At 38.4% G+C, this 13,794-nt stretch overlaps 3 protein-coding genes and 2 long non-coding RNA genes across 5 annotated transcripts; 3 read left to right on the top strand and 2 right to left on the bottom strand.

The window, feature by feature from the left end:
- The first annotated feature begins 3,446 nt into the window (after positions 1–3,446).
- LOC6578350 (carbonic anhydrase 1) lies at positions 3,447–8,373 on the top strand. The gene is made up of 2 exons (XM_002004227.4): positions 3,447–3,670; positions 6,973–8,373. Exon 2 carries the CDS (start codon positions 6,979–6,981, stop codon positions 7,849–7,851), a length of 873 nt encoding a protein of 290 aa, XP_002004263.1. The 5' UTR covers positions 3,447–3,670; positions 6,973–6,978; the 3' UTR covers positions 7,852–8,373.
- A 1-nt stretch (position 8,374) lies between these two features.
- LOC26527289 lies at positions 8,375–8,884 on the bottom strand. Its single transcript, XR_001449199.3, has 2 exons — positions 8,605–8,884; positions 8,375–8,497 (listed from the first exon to the last, which is right to left on the bottom strand). It is a non-coding gene; the product is annotated as an uncharacterized LOC26527289 (long non-coding RNA).
- A 3,506-nt stretch (positions 8,885–12,390) lies between these two features.
- LOC6578349 (daisho1) lies at positions 12,391–12,697 on the bottom strand. The gene is made up of 2 exons (XM_002004226.4): positions 12,584–12,697; positions 12,391–12,516 (listed from the first exon to the last, which is right to left on the bottom strand). The coding sequence occupies exons 1-2, from the start codon at positions 12,657–12,659 to the stop codon at positions 12,464–12,466; spliced, it is 129 nt and encodes a 42-aa protein (XP_002004262.1). The 5' UTR covers positions 12,660–12,697; the 3' UTR covers positions 12,391–12,463.
- Positions 12,698–12,785: 88 nt separating this feature from the next.
- LOC122757653 lies at positions 12,786–13,234 on the top strand. Its single transcript, XR_006357754.1, has 2 exons — positions 12,786–12,894; positions 13,096–13,234. It is a non-coding gene; the product is annotated as an uncharacterized LOC122757653 (long non-coding RNA).
- A 248-nt stretch (positions 13,235–13,482) lies between these two features.
- LOC26528494 (daisho2) lies at positions 13,483–13,794 on the top strand. The gene is made up of 2 exons (XM_032729928.2): positions 13,483–13,592; positions 13,665–13,794. The coding sequence occupies exons 1-2, from the start codon at positions 13,526–13,528 to the stop codon at positions 13,736–13,738; spliced, it is 141 nt and encodes a 46-aa protein (XP_032585819.1). The 5' UTR covers positions 13,483–13,525; the 3' UTR covers positions 13,739–13,794.

Raw genomic sequence — 13,794 nt, 5'->3', positions numbered from 1 at the left:
ATTATTAATATTATTATTTTAAACTTTATTTTAATTTTATTTTTATTAAAAAAATTGTTTAAATAGTATTATTTTGAGCGAAACTCATATTAGTATTTTAAATTTTTTTTTTTTTTTTAAAGTTTATTTAAATAATATTGTTTTGAGAGAAACATAAATTATAAATATTTTATTTATTCATTTATTTTATTTTTTTTTTTTGTATTGTTATATTTATTAAATTTTATGAGTCCTCTTATTTTAGTAAACTCTCTATATTAGCTACTGCAGAATTTTCTCTGAGTGCAGCAGCTGCAGCAGCAGCAAAGGAAGTCAATGCCAAAGTGTTGACAGCTTGTTGTTGCGCACAGACACACGCACACACACACTCAAACACACACATGGCCTCTCACACTCACACACATGCAAGCTACCTAGCACACACTCGAGTGCAGCTGGAAAAGTTTTGGACAAGTCGAATGTATTGTATACAAATGCACTTTCAACGACTGCAAAGGTCCAAGACTAAAAAGCACTCTCACTCTCGCTAGCTCTCTCGGTCTCCCTCCCACTTCGCCTGTCTTGGCCAACTTTTGGTTTTCAATTGGAACTTTTGACTGACAAAAAAAGCAGTAGCAGAAGAAAGAAGAAGCAGAGAAGTCCACGTGCAAAAGTTTTTTGGGCACAAAGCAAAGCATCGCCAAAAGTTATGCTTGGGCATTATTAGAAATTGAATTAGATTGCGTTTTGCCATCCACACTATGCATGCAAATGCAAATGCACTGCCTGCCGGTGCGAACTGGCTCTATCTCTCTCTCTCTCTCACTCTCTCTCTTCTTGCAGCTGTCACAATCATACATAATCGAAAACTCATTGAATGGGCGCAGGCAGCAGGTCGATTGGCAGATCATAAGATGATGCTTCGTTTGGTCTAAACTTTGACTTCTCATTCGCTTCCTTAACATGTGTCCGCTACACACATGCACACACACACAGACAAACAATGATAAGATATAGACCCTGTACAAAGAGCATTGAGAACATAGAGATCAAAGTCAGAAAAAGATAATCGCAGAGGTAGAGAAAAAAGGTAAAAAATGCGAAGGAAAGGTGGAGACACATAGGCAGGGAGACTTTGAAAGAGAGGTAGAGAAAAATAAACAGCGAGAGAGAGAGAGAGAGAGATAGTTCATAATAATAATATTTACAGATATAATTTATATATTGATAATATTTACGTAAACATATAGAGACAGAGATAAAGTGAGAAGTCGAAGGAAAGAAAGAAAGAGTACAACAACGGATGAGGAGGGATAAAAGAATGAGATAAATAGTTGACTTTGAAATGTACTTTTATTTAATTAAATGAAATTACTAAGCAATTGAAGAACTGAGTCAAAGATATGACAAAATATTTATCTGAAGGCATTTTTCTGCTTAGACAATAGGAGCGAGAGAGACAGACGCTGAATATTTACATGCTGACATATTTTTTGCACATGCACAGGGCAAAGTTTTGTATTCGCAACTTTTCCGGAAAAGTGTCAGCTGGTTTTTCCATTGATGATTTTTGGCAATAACATTTGTGAATATGCTTCCAGTCGCAGTTATTCTCTGTCTTGCCTTTTTGCTGTCAAGTATTTCATCAAAAGTTTCAATCAAAAAGTTTGCCATAAACAGGAGACAGTCAGAAGATAGAAGGAAAGACAGAGGGCGAGAGTGGGCAATGGGGAGAGCGGAAGAGAATTTACCTTACGATTTGTATACATTATATATATACTCCTTGCACTCCACCCGATTAATCCTTTTAATTTTAAAAGTTTTTTTTCGGTGTATGAGAGAGAGGGGGAGAGAGAGAGTGAGGGCAAAGCAAACATGCGACGCACTCGCTCTCTCACTCACTCTCGCTGCACAAAACAAACTTTTTTAATAACATGCCCAAAGAGAGCTTGAAGACCCGAGCGAAGTTATCAACCAAAAGTCCAAGTAATGGGAATAAATTTTCCAGCATTACGCTGCACAACGTACTCTGCATACATTTCTGCACTCTGGTCAACAAACAACAACTGCGCTAGAGGAAGTCACCAAAAACTTTAGCAGCAACTGCGCCTGCAGGCGCTCAATCTCTCTGTCTCTCTCCCTCTCTCTCACTCCCACTCTGTTGCTCTCTCGTTCGACTCGACTGCAAATACGAGTTATAATAATTTCTTTTCAATTTCCTTCAAAGCAAATAGCTCGGAGATGAGAGCTGAGCTGAGTGCTGAAAAATGTTTGAATGCAGGCAACGTTGATTCCGGCACAGGATTAGAAAACAGTCTAAAAAGATTTGGCGACTGGGAGGAGGCGGCTCTGCTGAGGGCGAGCTATGTAAACAGCATAAATCCTTGACTTGGCCAAAATAGTGGAGCCAGGCGAGGGTGGCGAAGGGCAAATGTAACTCATTTTCTATTTTCTATCATCGTCATTTTTGCTGGCATTTGCATAATTTCAAGCAAACAAGCAATTTGTTGCCCTTTCAGGCATTCGAGTCAACAAGCAAGCAGTTGCAGTTGCTGTTGCAGTTGCAGTTGCAGCTGCAGTCACAGTTACAATCACGGTCGCAGTCACAGTCACTGTCACAGTCACAGTCAGAGATTACACAATGGTGTAGCCTAGCCTCGGGCTGGGCAATTTGATCCTTATCAGCCAGTTGACAGTTGGCTGCCTGGGCAACAGCTCGGCCGAGCCTCAGCTAATTTGATTAAAAGTGGAAAATAGAAAATGCTAAATGGAAAATGGAAAAACATTCAAATTGCATAACAAGCCTCCTGACAAAATGACAAGCTGCAAGCACAAAATGAAAACTTTAAACAGAAATAAATTGCGAGAGGCTACAATTAAAATGCTACTCGATTTTTGCTGCCAAATTGAAAATGTAAAGGAAAATTCCTGGGAAACTCGAATGAAATTAAAAATGAAAATTTAATAGAAAATCTTCAAGAGCCAAAGAATTTTGTGGAAATTGATGAGATAATCTATTCGATAATTGATAATCGAATTTTAGCTAAAGTCAATTACAATTGAAATCAGTTATATGATTTTAAATTGGACATGACATGCAGTTGTGGCAGTTAACCGAAAAAGGAATTAGTTATGACTTTCCTCTACTCCAGGAGCATCTATATGCTGAATTTGAAGTCAATCGCTCTTATCAAACTCGAGTTATGCTAGATAAACCAAATTGAACCAACGAGATTATAGCAGACATCAAGATGCTTGTGCTGATATTTTAAATATACAGTAAAATACGTCTATAATATAGGATATAGAAATGCAGATTAAAAGTTTACTCTACTATACAGTAAAATACTAAAAAAAATACCAAATTCAGTTTTACTTACAACTTTTTTTAATGTTAATACTCAATTGACATATTTGGCTAAAGCAACTTGAACTTCTCTTGGGTCTGTTGAAAAGCTCTATGACACTTGATTTCAGTCTTCCCTCACATGTCGAACGATCAAAGCGAGCCTGTTTTCCAAATTGTTTCGTATCTCAGAACAGACAGTAAAAAAAGACCAGAAACTTAAATTTACACAGACTTAAACTATTTTGTACATTTTTAATTTATTTTTGGTGTTTTGCATTGTTTATCGTTTGTTGCTGGCATTCGCTTCAAGTAATTGACGTGACTTTGCGGTGGGACCGAAAGGTGAGTCTATGAAACCCGAAAACACGTGAATAATGGCCGAAAAGTTGTTCGGCCTGTTGGCATAATTCAGTAACTTATTGCATGCAGCTGTTAACTTGGCTAACAGAACTTTGCTTGCGATAAAAGCCAACAGCAACGGTGCTGCAAGTGGGGAGAGTAGCTCCAGTGGTGGACTGAGAGATACCCTAACAATTCTGCGAACTTGAAAATATTATAAATCTTGGGCGCTTAGATTGAAGATCAGTAAGGTGATAGACGAGGAGATATTCTCTGGATATATTGCAGGCCGTCAAATAGAGTAACTTCCTTCTAATATTTAATCTTTAGGTTTCTTTGAGTCCTTAAGCGAAATATACTGCTCTATTATGACACCTTTCTAAGGTATAAAAAAAAGGAAAATTCTCTTACTTGCGTATACTCTATGAGTATCCATATACCACGTATAAAGACAGTAGATCGTATAATTCCCGACTTATCGATCTTATAGAAGAGGCACTCCGAGTCAACTGTCCATCTATATTTCTACCAGCCGTCACATACGCACACTCCATACCTATATACCCCACCATATGCGTTGCTAATTGGCTGTGAGCATTAAAACTGTTTGTCCTGCAAAATAATTTGCAAGCGAGTTTTTCAGTTTTCCTGTTGCAAGTGCAGGCAGAAAGCTATGGCCAACAAATATAATAAATTCAATATTAAGTTGTGCCTACGCACACACACGCACACGAACGCTGTCTGCCTGTGTGTGTAAATACACGCACTCTACAATATTTGTGCTTTGAGAGTCAAAAGTTATCGCCAGGCAAACAGGCCAGGCCAACAACAACAACAACAACAACAACAACTTAAAGCCCACAGGCAGCGCTGCCCAGCAGCTCCCTTTCGCTCTCTCTCTCTCTCTTTTTTAAAGTGGGCGTGTGTGCAGCTGCCCTAGACCTGCAACAGGCATGCCTAACCGCTCCTCGTACCGCCCCCCTCCCTCTGATTTTTTCTCTGTTGGTCTGCCTGCGTGTGCTGCTGTTTATGACTTGCTTGCGCTGCCATAAATAAACTTACGCTGGCAGGTAATCATTTTACGCCGTATTTTTGTGCTGCAAGCCTCCCCTCTCTCACTCCCTCTTTCTCTCTCTTTCCACTGCCCCCCTGCCCGCTCTCTCTTTAGGCATCGCTCTCCCGCCGGCTTAGCTCTGTACAGCGAAATTTCTCTACGTTTCCTCAGCTTTTTTTCGTGTTTGTTTTTGTTGCTGTTTACACAGTGTGGTTTCAATTTAATTACTGCACAGCAGTTATATTGACGTTGCCTCATTAAGCCCCTACCACACGCACACTAACACACACACATGCCTAGAAAAAACTATTCGAGCTGCAAAGCTTAAGCCTGTCAATCGCAAACGTTTTGCTGCGGCTTTTGGCACTGGCTCTAATGCAGCACATACGTATGTGTGTGTGTGTATACCTTGGTCTTATTAGTGTTTGTGTATAGTGATTTGCTTTAGCCGCAACAAACAATCTGCTGCTGATGCTGCTGCTGCTTCTTCTTGATTAACATCGGCTTATTTGTTGTTTTTCTTTCTCTTTTGCTAACAATATTTCCTTACACAAGGAAATTATGAAAAGAAATTACATAGTTGATAGCAGAATTAGGGCTTATGGCTCCATTTTTGGTAGTCATTTAAGTGAAATGTTATAAGAGCGAGAGATGACTAGCCTTACTACTCTTATTCAAATTTTCTATCAATTTTATTTGTTGCATACTTTCGGGCTTTACATGTTTGCATGTATTTATAGCATAGAAAAGTAGTAGATCTAAAGGCAATAAGCTAAACACAGTGAAGCCTCACACATAAATATCTAAAAATCCATTTAAGCTCCTTCCATTGTAGCTAAAGCTAAGAGTAGCAAAGTAGCCTTACATCAGTTTAGGTATGCTTAGCTTGGCTTCACTGTACTTTTTACACTGTGCAAAATCTATTTTTGTACTTTATGCAACTTTAGTTTAGCTTTAGCAGGTGTTTAATTAATAGACTCGCCAACAAGTCCCAATGCAATTTCAGCTTTTGTTTTTTGCACGCCCAGCGGCTCGAACTTTTAATGGGCTTTCTAATACGAGACACACACACACTCACACGCACACACTCAGAGAGGAGGACATGCTGTCCTGTTTGCCATGTGCACGTATAATTACATGGCAGAAAGTTCAGCATTTGGCTTTGGGTTTACCTTTAGCTTATGGCCAAATAGGCCGAGCCCGAAAAACATGCATTATGACTATTTTATGAAGCACGCGTTGGCAAAGTTTGGCAGCAGCAAAGTAGATGCAGCCGGAGCAACAGGACGAGCCCTGAGTCCTGCTGTTGGCCTGTTGTGCATTGTGCGCTGTCAGGTATTTATATACATAAGTTGCTGCCAGGACTGTTGGCCCCATCCTGCGAATATCCTGTCTCTCTCTCTCTCTGGGTGTGTGTGTGTGTGTGTGTGTTTTGCTCATTGTTATCACAACTGGTTTATGGCTCGACTAAAAGTTTTAAATTCATGAGCTCTCACTGTGGTGGACCAACAAAACTTCAAAGCCCATGCAACAGCCTGAATGGGTCCCCACTATAACTGTCTGCGTTGACCCTCTTCATGTTAGCCTTCACAGGCATATTATCAGCCCATAAACTGCATATGAGTCTCCATTCAGAGCCAGCAGGCAGTGTGCGCCCTTTCAAATCATTCCGAATAGGCTATTAAGCCTCAGTTAGTCAATGGCTATTGACCCTAATCTCAGCAGGCTAATTCAATATTTCGTCTCATTGCTTTAATACACTGAGAAAGATTAGACAAATTAATTCTTCGTAGTCATTTTCCCGTAGGACGCACATAGAATGAATAATTTCTTTTCATAAATTATAAAGAAATCAATAAAAGAAATCAATAATGCCTTAATTTTAACAGCAATGGCTGTTTGCTTCCTTCTGTCTTAGTTCTTGCTTCTCTATCTGTCTCACTCTTGCTTGTGATCTTAGCTAAGTCTTTTAATACATTATAAAGAAATCAATAAGAAAAGTAATGTTAATTGGTTGCCTTGATTTGAACAGCAATGGCTGTTTGCTTCCTTCTGTTACTCTATCTGTCTCGCTCTTGCTTGTGATCTTAGCTAAGTTAAAGCTGTAGCGCAATGGCAAGGAGTGCGCACGGTAAGCAAGCAGCCCCCGGTTCAAATCTTGCAGTCGAAAAAAGGTTTTTTTTATTTTTTCAAATTTTGTTTATTTTTAATTTTTAAGTTCTTATGTTTACATTTCTTTTATAACTCTTAGCTAATCATGTTGCTTGGGGTGCTTACCTTACTTTGGAACACCATTACGAATTATGTTGCCAAATTCATGGACACGGTCTATGAGTCGAATTACTTTATGGCTCTGTTTAGCTGCATTATGGCGACGATTTTGATGGCGCATTTGAAATCGGCGACGGTTATATTGACTGAAATACACAAGCCCAAGCGTCGCCGATCGTTAATCGATCGACAGCCGTCGCCAATTAACATTGTGAGCTGCGTGGCCTACAAGACGGAGCTGGAGGAATCGCTGCGCTGGTACAGCTACGACGAGCTGCCACCGGCCGTGATACTCGAGAACAATGGCTGCACGGTGATAATGCGCATTTGCTGTTCCCCGGAATATACTCCGTACATTACGGGTGGAAATCTGCCAGCAAACTACTATTTTATGGAGGCTTCGTTCAAATGGAGCTCGGAGCACTCGATTGACTCGCACAATTATGCCATGGAGATGCAGGTGCTGCATGCCGCAAACATAAGCGATGTCCCCTACGAATACCTAACGGTGTCCTACATGTTCGACCTCGCACAGCAGAAGAACTATATGTTCGATCAGATCATCAACAATTTGGCCTCCATTCGCACAGCCGGCTCAGCGATCGAGCTACCGCCCTTCGACCTGGCCACCCTGATGTGGTGCTTCGGCAGCGACTATTACAGCTATCGCGGCACCTATACCAACGGCAACTTCGTTCTGCCCAGCCTATGGGTCATTTGCTCGCGCACCTTCTACATCGCCCCCGAGCAATTGGCTCGCTTCAGAGACATTTGCGATCTGAGCGGACGGAACATCGTGTGGAACGCCCGCCAGAAGAAGCCGCTGGGCGATCGTTGCGTTTCATTGAACTGTTATTAATAGAGAAAGAGAGGGAAAGTTAGAGAGAGAAAGCCTGTTCTGTTCTTGTTGAGTTAAATTCATAAGCAATATATGGGAATCATTTTTGTTGAGTGGTAATTTGTGAAATTTCAATTGAGAGAAAGAACGAATTTTTGATGTTCTTTAATATCTATATTTAATAGCAGTGAAAAGACTTTCTTATGTTCTTTTTATAAATCTTTGTAGTATTTTTAGCTCCTGTTCCGATTAAAAGAGACTATTTTATCCATACTCGATAAAAGCCAATTAGGAAGACTAAAGCGAATTATTTTTGAGCATATCTCGGCTATAGAATCAGCATAATGATATTTTGATTGAAAAGTCTAAGTAAACTGTTCTTTACTCTAGGATCATTAGGAAACATCTCTTTTAAACAGTGCCAGTTAAGTATTACATTCTATCTATCTTTATTTGGAAGCAAAGTTTTATTGTAACTTCGACCTTTGTAAGGTCTCAGCTGAGTCTTTGAGGAAAAAGTTAAATAAATTAATTCAAATGCAAGTTTTCTAGTTTTCGAATTTAATATTTTTATTTATATTGAAGTTTAAGTTAACTCAAAAAGTTAAGTTTTAGCCTCTGAAAATGCCCTGACCCCTATTTGTTTGGATCAGCACCGTGCCTTGAGCTGGAAAGTGAGAGAAAGATGGAAAGAGAGTTAGTGAGCTAGTGAGGAATAGTTGATACACAGTTACAGCCTATACCCTAACTGCTAGGTGTGGGGGGTTTACTTACGCTCCGGCTCAGCGCTGGCCATAGCCACAATCAGAGCGAAGACAAAGCCGCAAATCTTGATCAATTGCATGTTGATTGTATATAGTCTATGTATCTTGTGTATGTATATAAAGTAAGTCTGTGCTGCGATTGATTCGCTTTAAGTCTGTTGTGGAATTAACAGCAGCAGCTGCTTTTATAGCAGCCAAGCGGAAGGCAGCGCCAAAGCAGCAGAAAAACCAACAGCCAAAGCTGCGGCAATTGCACTTGTTATCAGGTTTTTCTATACCCTGGCTTTCAATGAGACTAACTAAATGGGGTATGACGTATCCTTAAAGGGTAAGTATGTCAAGTATATGAATATGTAACATAGTACACATAAGGATGATCGATACTATGGAATGAGTCGCGTTGAGTTAGCCTCCTTTTTCAGTCAGTTTTTCAGCTACCAAAAGTGTAGACGTGAAGTATATATTCCTGTATATCGCTCGAGAGAGTGTCGACTGATGATTCTTCTGCCATATTACATTTCTTATATATTATCAAAGATGCACAACATTTTCTTGGTTTTTTTAAAGTAAGCAGTAATCAGAATATTAGAAAATTATTACGTACATATTAGTTTCCTCAAAAATTTCCTTAGAAAAATGGTTACAGTATCTGACATTTATATGCAGACACATTAAGCTGTTGTATATATGCTCCCAACATTTCATTAAGATCCCGAGACCAAAAGCAAAGTTATCTGGGAACATTAATGCCATGATGGACTGCTCTCAATATGTGTAAGTGTGTATATGCACAACATTATGTTTTTACACATGTACTTTGCTCTTAGAATATATATAATAAATCTCAAAGACAGGGTATCTCTCAGTCAGGCAGTCAGTCGACTAGCATATTCTTAGTCTCCCAGTTGTTTTTTCTGTTTTCTTGGGCTTTGCCCACAGCTCGCGCGCAGCTTATCACGTGCTCGAAAAGAAAATCCCGAACAATTGAAATCTTTAAAGTGTATTCCAATTGCTAGCAGGAGCTGAGCTGAATGAAATTTGAATGCATTGGAGCACATAGTCAAAGTCTGCTTCAAGAGCCAATGAACCAGAGCACAGTGGATTAATCTGGTGCACAAACCCGACAAAAAACTAAAAAAAGTGACACAAAAATTACTTCAAATTATTTATTATTTATGAATATGAAATAATTCAAATTCCATTTTTGTCACAGAAAACGAGCAATTGGCCCACTGTGCGCTGGGCAATGGGCCATTCGTAGCCGAAGGCAAGCTTGAAACAAGTCTAAATTAATTTCTTATGAAAGGGAGTGAGAAGCAGCAGTGAGGGAGGCGGCAAGTGAAAAGGGGCGTGGCTGTCCAACCCTTCGACTTCTTGCAGCATAATTCGCATGGTCGCAAAATTCACTTTGAAATGAGAGATGAAAGATGGCGAAGCTCGTTGCAAATTCCACGCGCCCAATGCGAAATGGCAACAGTAAGGCTCGGCTATATTGACTGCCCCCCGCTCCCACACACACGCACACGCACACACACACACACACAGGAGCAGCCATTGCAGTCATTGCCTGTTGCCAGAGCAACCGCCTTTGGGTTGGGGCTACACACAAATTGTTGTTAGCTGGAATTTTGGTGCAGTCGAAAATCAAAAAGGATTAGCTCGAGCATCGCCCTCGCCCTCGCCGCCCCCGCCTCCCCATAGTTGCCTGGCTGAGCTGCTGCCCCGGTTGCGGCTGCTGCCTTCTGGCTGCTCCGGCGGACAGCCAAAGTCTCGCCGACACAATCATACGAGCTGTTAAACCAAAAGGCAGACTTCTTCTATTACAATTTATTTCAGGCGTGGAAATATTTGCGGTAAAAGTTTCAAATAATTGTTGATGTAACGAACCATGCTACAGCTAGGAATGGGCCGAGCTGGGACTGGGGATCGGCGGTTGGGGGACTGGGGGTATTCCACAAAGTGAAAACAATGCACAAAAATAGTTTTCGCCTTGTGGGGCATCTGAAAATTGTTTAAAGTTTTACTCATATACAAAAATATGAAGTCTTCGCTTCTACTGCCAGCAGCAATTAAAATAAATGGTAGTGGGGTTGGCCCGACTAGCAGATGCTCTGTACTGCAAAAACTAGGTAGAATAGCTGAGCTAAATATTTTATATATAGTTAAAGGATTCAGATGAAGAAGAGTCATAGATAGGCTCTAATCAGAAGAAGCCATATTATTTTTTAAATTTATTTTCAGATGAAGTACAGATAGATATTTATAAAGAGATCAACTTGTATATACCTCTCTATCTAGATGATATGGGTTCGTCTGCATATTTGAATCAATTCATCATCTCCCGCTCTCACATTTTATAAAAGGTGCAACAAACTTTTAACTTTTCACATTTTCATTACAGTCGCATAGTAGAGTATATGTATATATAATATATAATATATATATATAGCTAGACCTGACATTGTCGAGCTCACTCTGGGGCATTTCCAATTTCATTTAGTATCAAAGAGAATCAACAACAAATGTCAGCTCAGCTGCTGATAACAAGTTGATGCAAAAAACCCGTTCTATGCATCGGGTAAACTACGTATTAGCTATGCCAATTGCATAGAGAACACGACTAAGATATGCCCTACAGATAACTAATGCGAGTTTTCTTTGATATACAAATAAATAATATGCAAATTTAATAGATTTACAATATCCCAACAATAAATATACCTCAATTCGACTAGAATTTGTTTGCTTAGTGAATACCCTATACTATAATGTCATCAAATATGATCATATTTATATATACTATATCTTTTAACTGCCACACGTTTATGAATGAAGCGACAATTTAATTGATTTTCTGTGAATTCAATTAAAGTTGACGTTGTAACTGGTTTCCATAAAGCAGAAATCTGTATTCTAGGAAATCGTCAGGCACTAAACAAATAAGGTAACAATTGTGCATAGGTAATGTTGCATATCATTATTATTGCAAATGCCCTAACTCTCATTCGGGGTATGATGAAAATGCTGAATGTTATGACTTGTAGAAGGTGGAGTATATGAGGAAGCTTGGAATGAGTTGTAGAGCGAATAAAGAGAAGATATATAGTATTCAGATTAAAGGGTTTTGTGTATATTAAATAGGTGAGTTTCTTCTTGATTGATTGTCGTTGTTGAGTACTCAGAAAATGTAATAAAATATTCGAGTGGGAAAGAACAATAATTAATCAAACATATATAATATAAAAAATATATAAATATTTAATTATATAAAAAAAAAAAATAATTATTTAAAAAAAAAAAAAAATAAATATATATATAAAGTATTTTAAAATATTCTTTGCATATATTGGCATGTATATATTTTGCATATATGTATATTTCTTTATATATATGTTTACAAAATATATAAAAATAATTCAGAATATATATTTTACATCACATATCAATAAGAAAGTCCAACAATACGTTTCGAACCGAAAGTTAGGAGATATAAATAAATATATAAATTTTATTTCGTATAAACAATAACAATATATATGCATATATTTCCAGGCTCTCTATATACATACACAGCACGTACATAGTATATCTATCCATGACTCAATTGCTTAACTTTTTGTTAGAGCATACCAAATTCGTTGTGCTGTCAAATGTTTTGCCTTTTTCCCAACCATTTAGTAAACATTTGAGGAAAGAAATCATTGGCATGCAATTTCATGCGCTTTCTGTAAGTAAAATTTTATTTTACCTACAAACAAATATGGATTTAAATAAAAACGCTACAAAAGTATAAACGTTAGGTTTAATTTAATATTTTTATTTTATTTTTAGAGGCAATTCAGTTTCATTGTTTAAAGTTTTCGAGGAGTTTAACCCGTGCGAATGTATTGAACGTTGTCGGTCTGGACGAGCACAGTGCCAGCTGCAAAGATTGATTGATTGATGTTGATTGATTGATTGATATACTATTGAAATTTGAGTAGACTTACGTTTGGGCACAGGCTCTGCGCTGGCAAAGGCACCGATGAGGGCCAGGAGAAGGGCAGCTGCTTGGAGGAATTTCATCTTTGGATTTGATTTGTTTCTGTATTCGATTGATACTGATTGCAGCCCAGAGCGGAGCTGATCTTTTATAGCAACTGCCAGTGGCTGGCTGCTGGCTGGGGCTGGCTGCTACGTCGACTGCGCCTCGGGAAATTCCTAGCGATTTGGAATTTTGCAGGTTAAAAGATCAGTTACTCAATTCAACAGACTATCAGCCAATCATTTGAGACTAAACTTGAACCAAAAACTGGAATAGGTAGGTTTACTCGACTAATACTAATATGCTCTCTTACCACTAGCCCAGAAAACCCTTTTAAGAGTCATGCAATCAAAGACGAATATAGGAACTCCAGGGATCTAAAGAACTTATTTGCTAGGATCTAAATACTTTAAGATCCTCCTAGCATAACTTGGCTTTCTGCACAGATTTTTTTAACTTATCTATTTTCACATCTAGGTTTCTATATTGACGTCGTTAAGGAAGTGTCTGGATTAGCGAAGCTGTACTGTACTATATTATTTACATATAATAATTTTTACTATTTATGTATTTAGATGCACTAGGTAGCATTAAATATACAACATATTATATTTTATTAGCTCTATATATGGATATATTCACATATACATCTACATGCATATGTATTTATAAGCATCCAATTAGAATTTGCATCAGAGTTCCAGTTATCAATTTTGTTGTTGCTGCTCCCGTGCTTTGGGTATTTTCTGTATACTTTAAATAAATACTGATTAGCCAGAGACACTGGAAATTCCAGTCAGCACTGCTGCCAGAGCTCTGTCTCTGCGTCTGTCTCTGTCTCTGTCAGCCTATAAAAGCGCATTGAAATCCGATCTCTAGGTTCATTCAATAGCCAGAATTAAGCAACATGAATTGTCTAAAGATCTGCGGATTTGTTTTTGCCTTGATTGCGGCGCTGGCAAGTGCGAATGCTGGTATGTAAATACATGTACAAATATTATATGCATTAAACATTATTATTTAATTATATTACTCTATTTTTTTAGCCACTCAGGTGATTCACTCTGGCGGCCACACACTCATTCAAACAGAGAACGGTCAATACATACGCAAACACTAAACTGAAACTGAAAATGGAATAAATTAATAAATTAAAAAACCAAAATGGAAAACTAA

Source organism: Drosophila mojavensis, unplaced genomic scaffold (genome assembly GCF_018153725.1).
Source record: "Drosophila mojavensis isolate 15081-1352.22 unplaced genomic scaffold, ASM1815372v1 contig_80, whole genome shotgun sequence".
Classification (NCBI taxonomy): Eukaryota; Metazoa; Arthropoda; class Insecta; order Diptera; family Drosophilidae; genus Drosophila; species Drosophila mojavensis.
The sequence above is the reverse complement of the archived record's forward strand: the minus strand, read 5'-3'. Positions and strand labels throughout refer to the sequence as shown.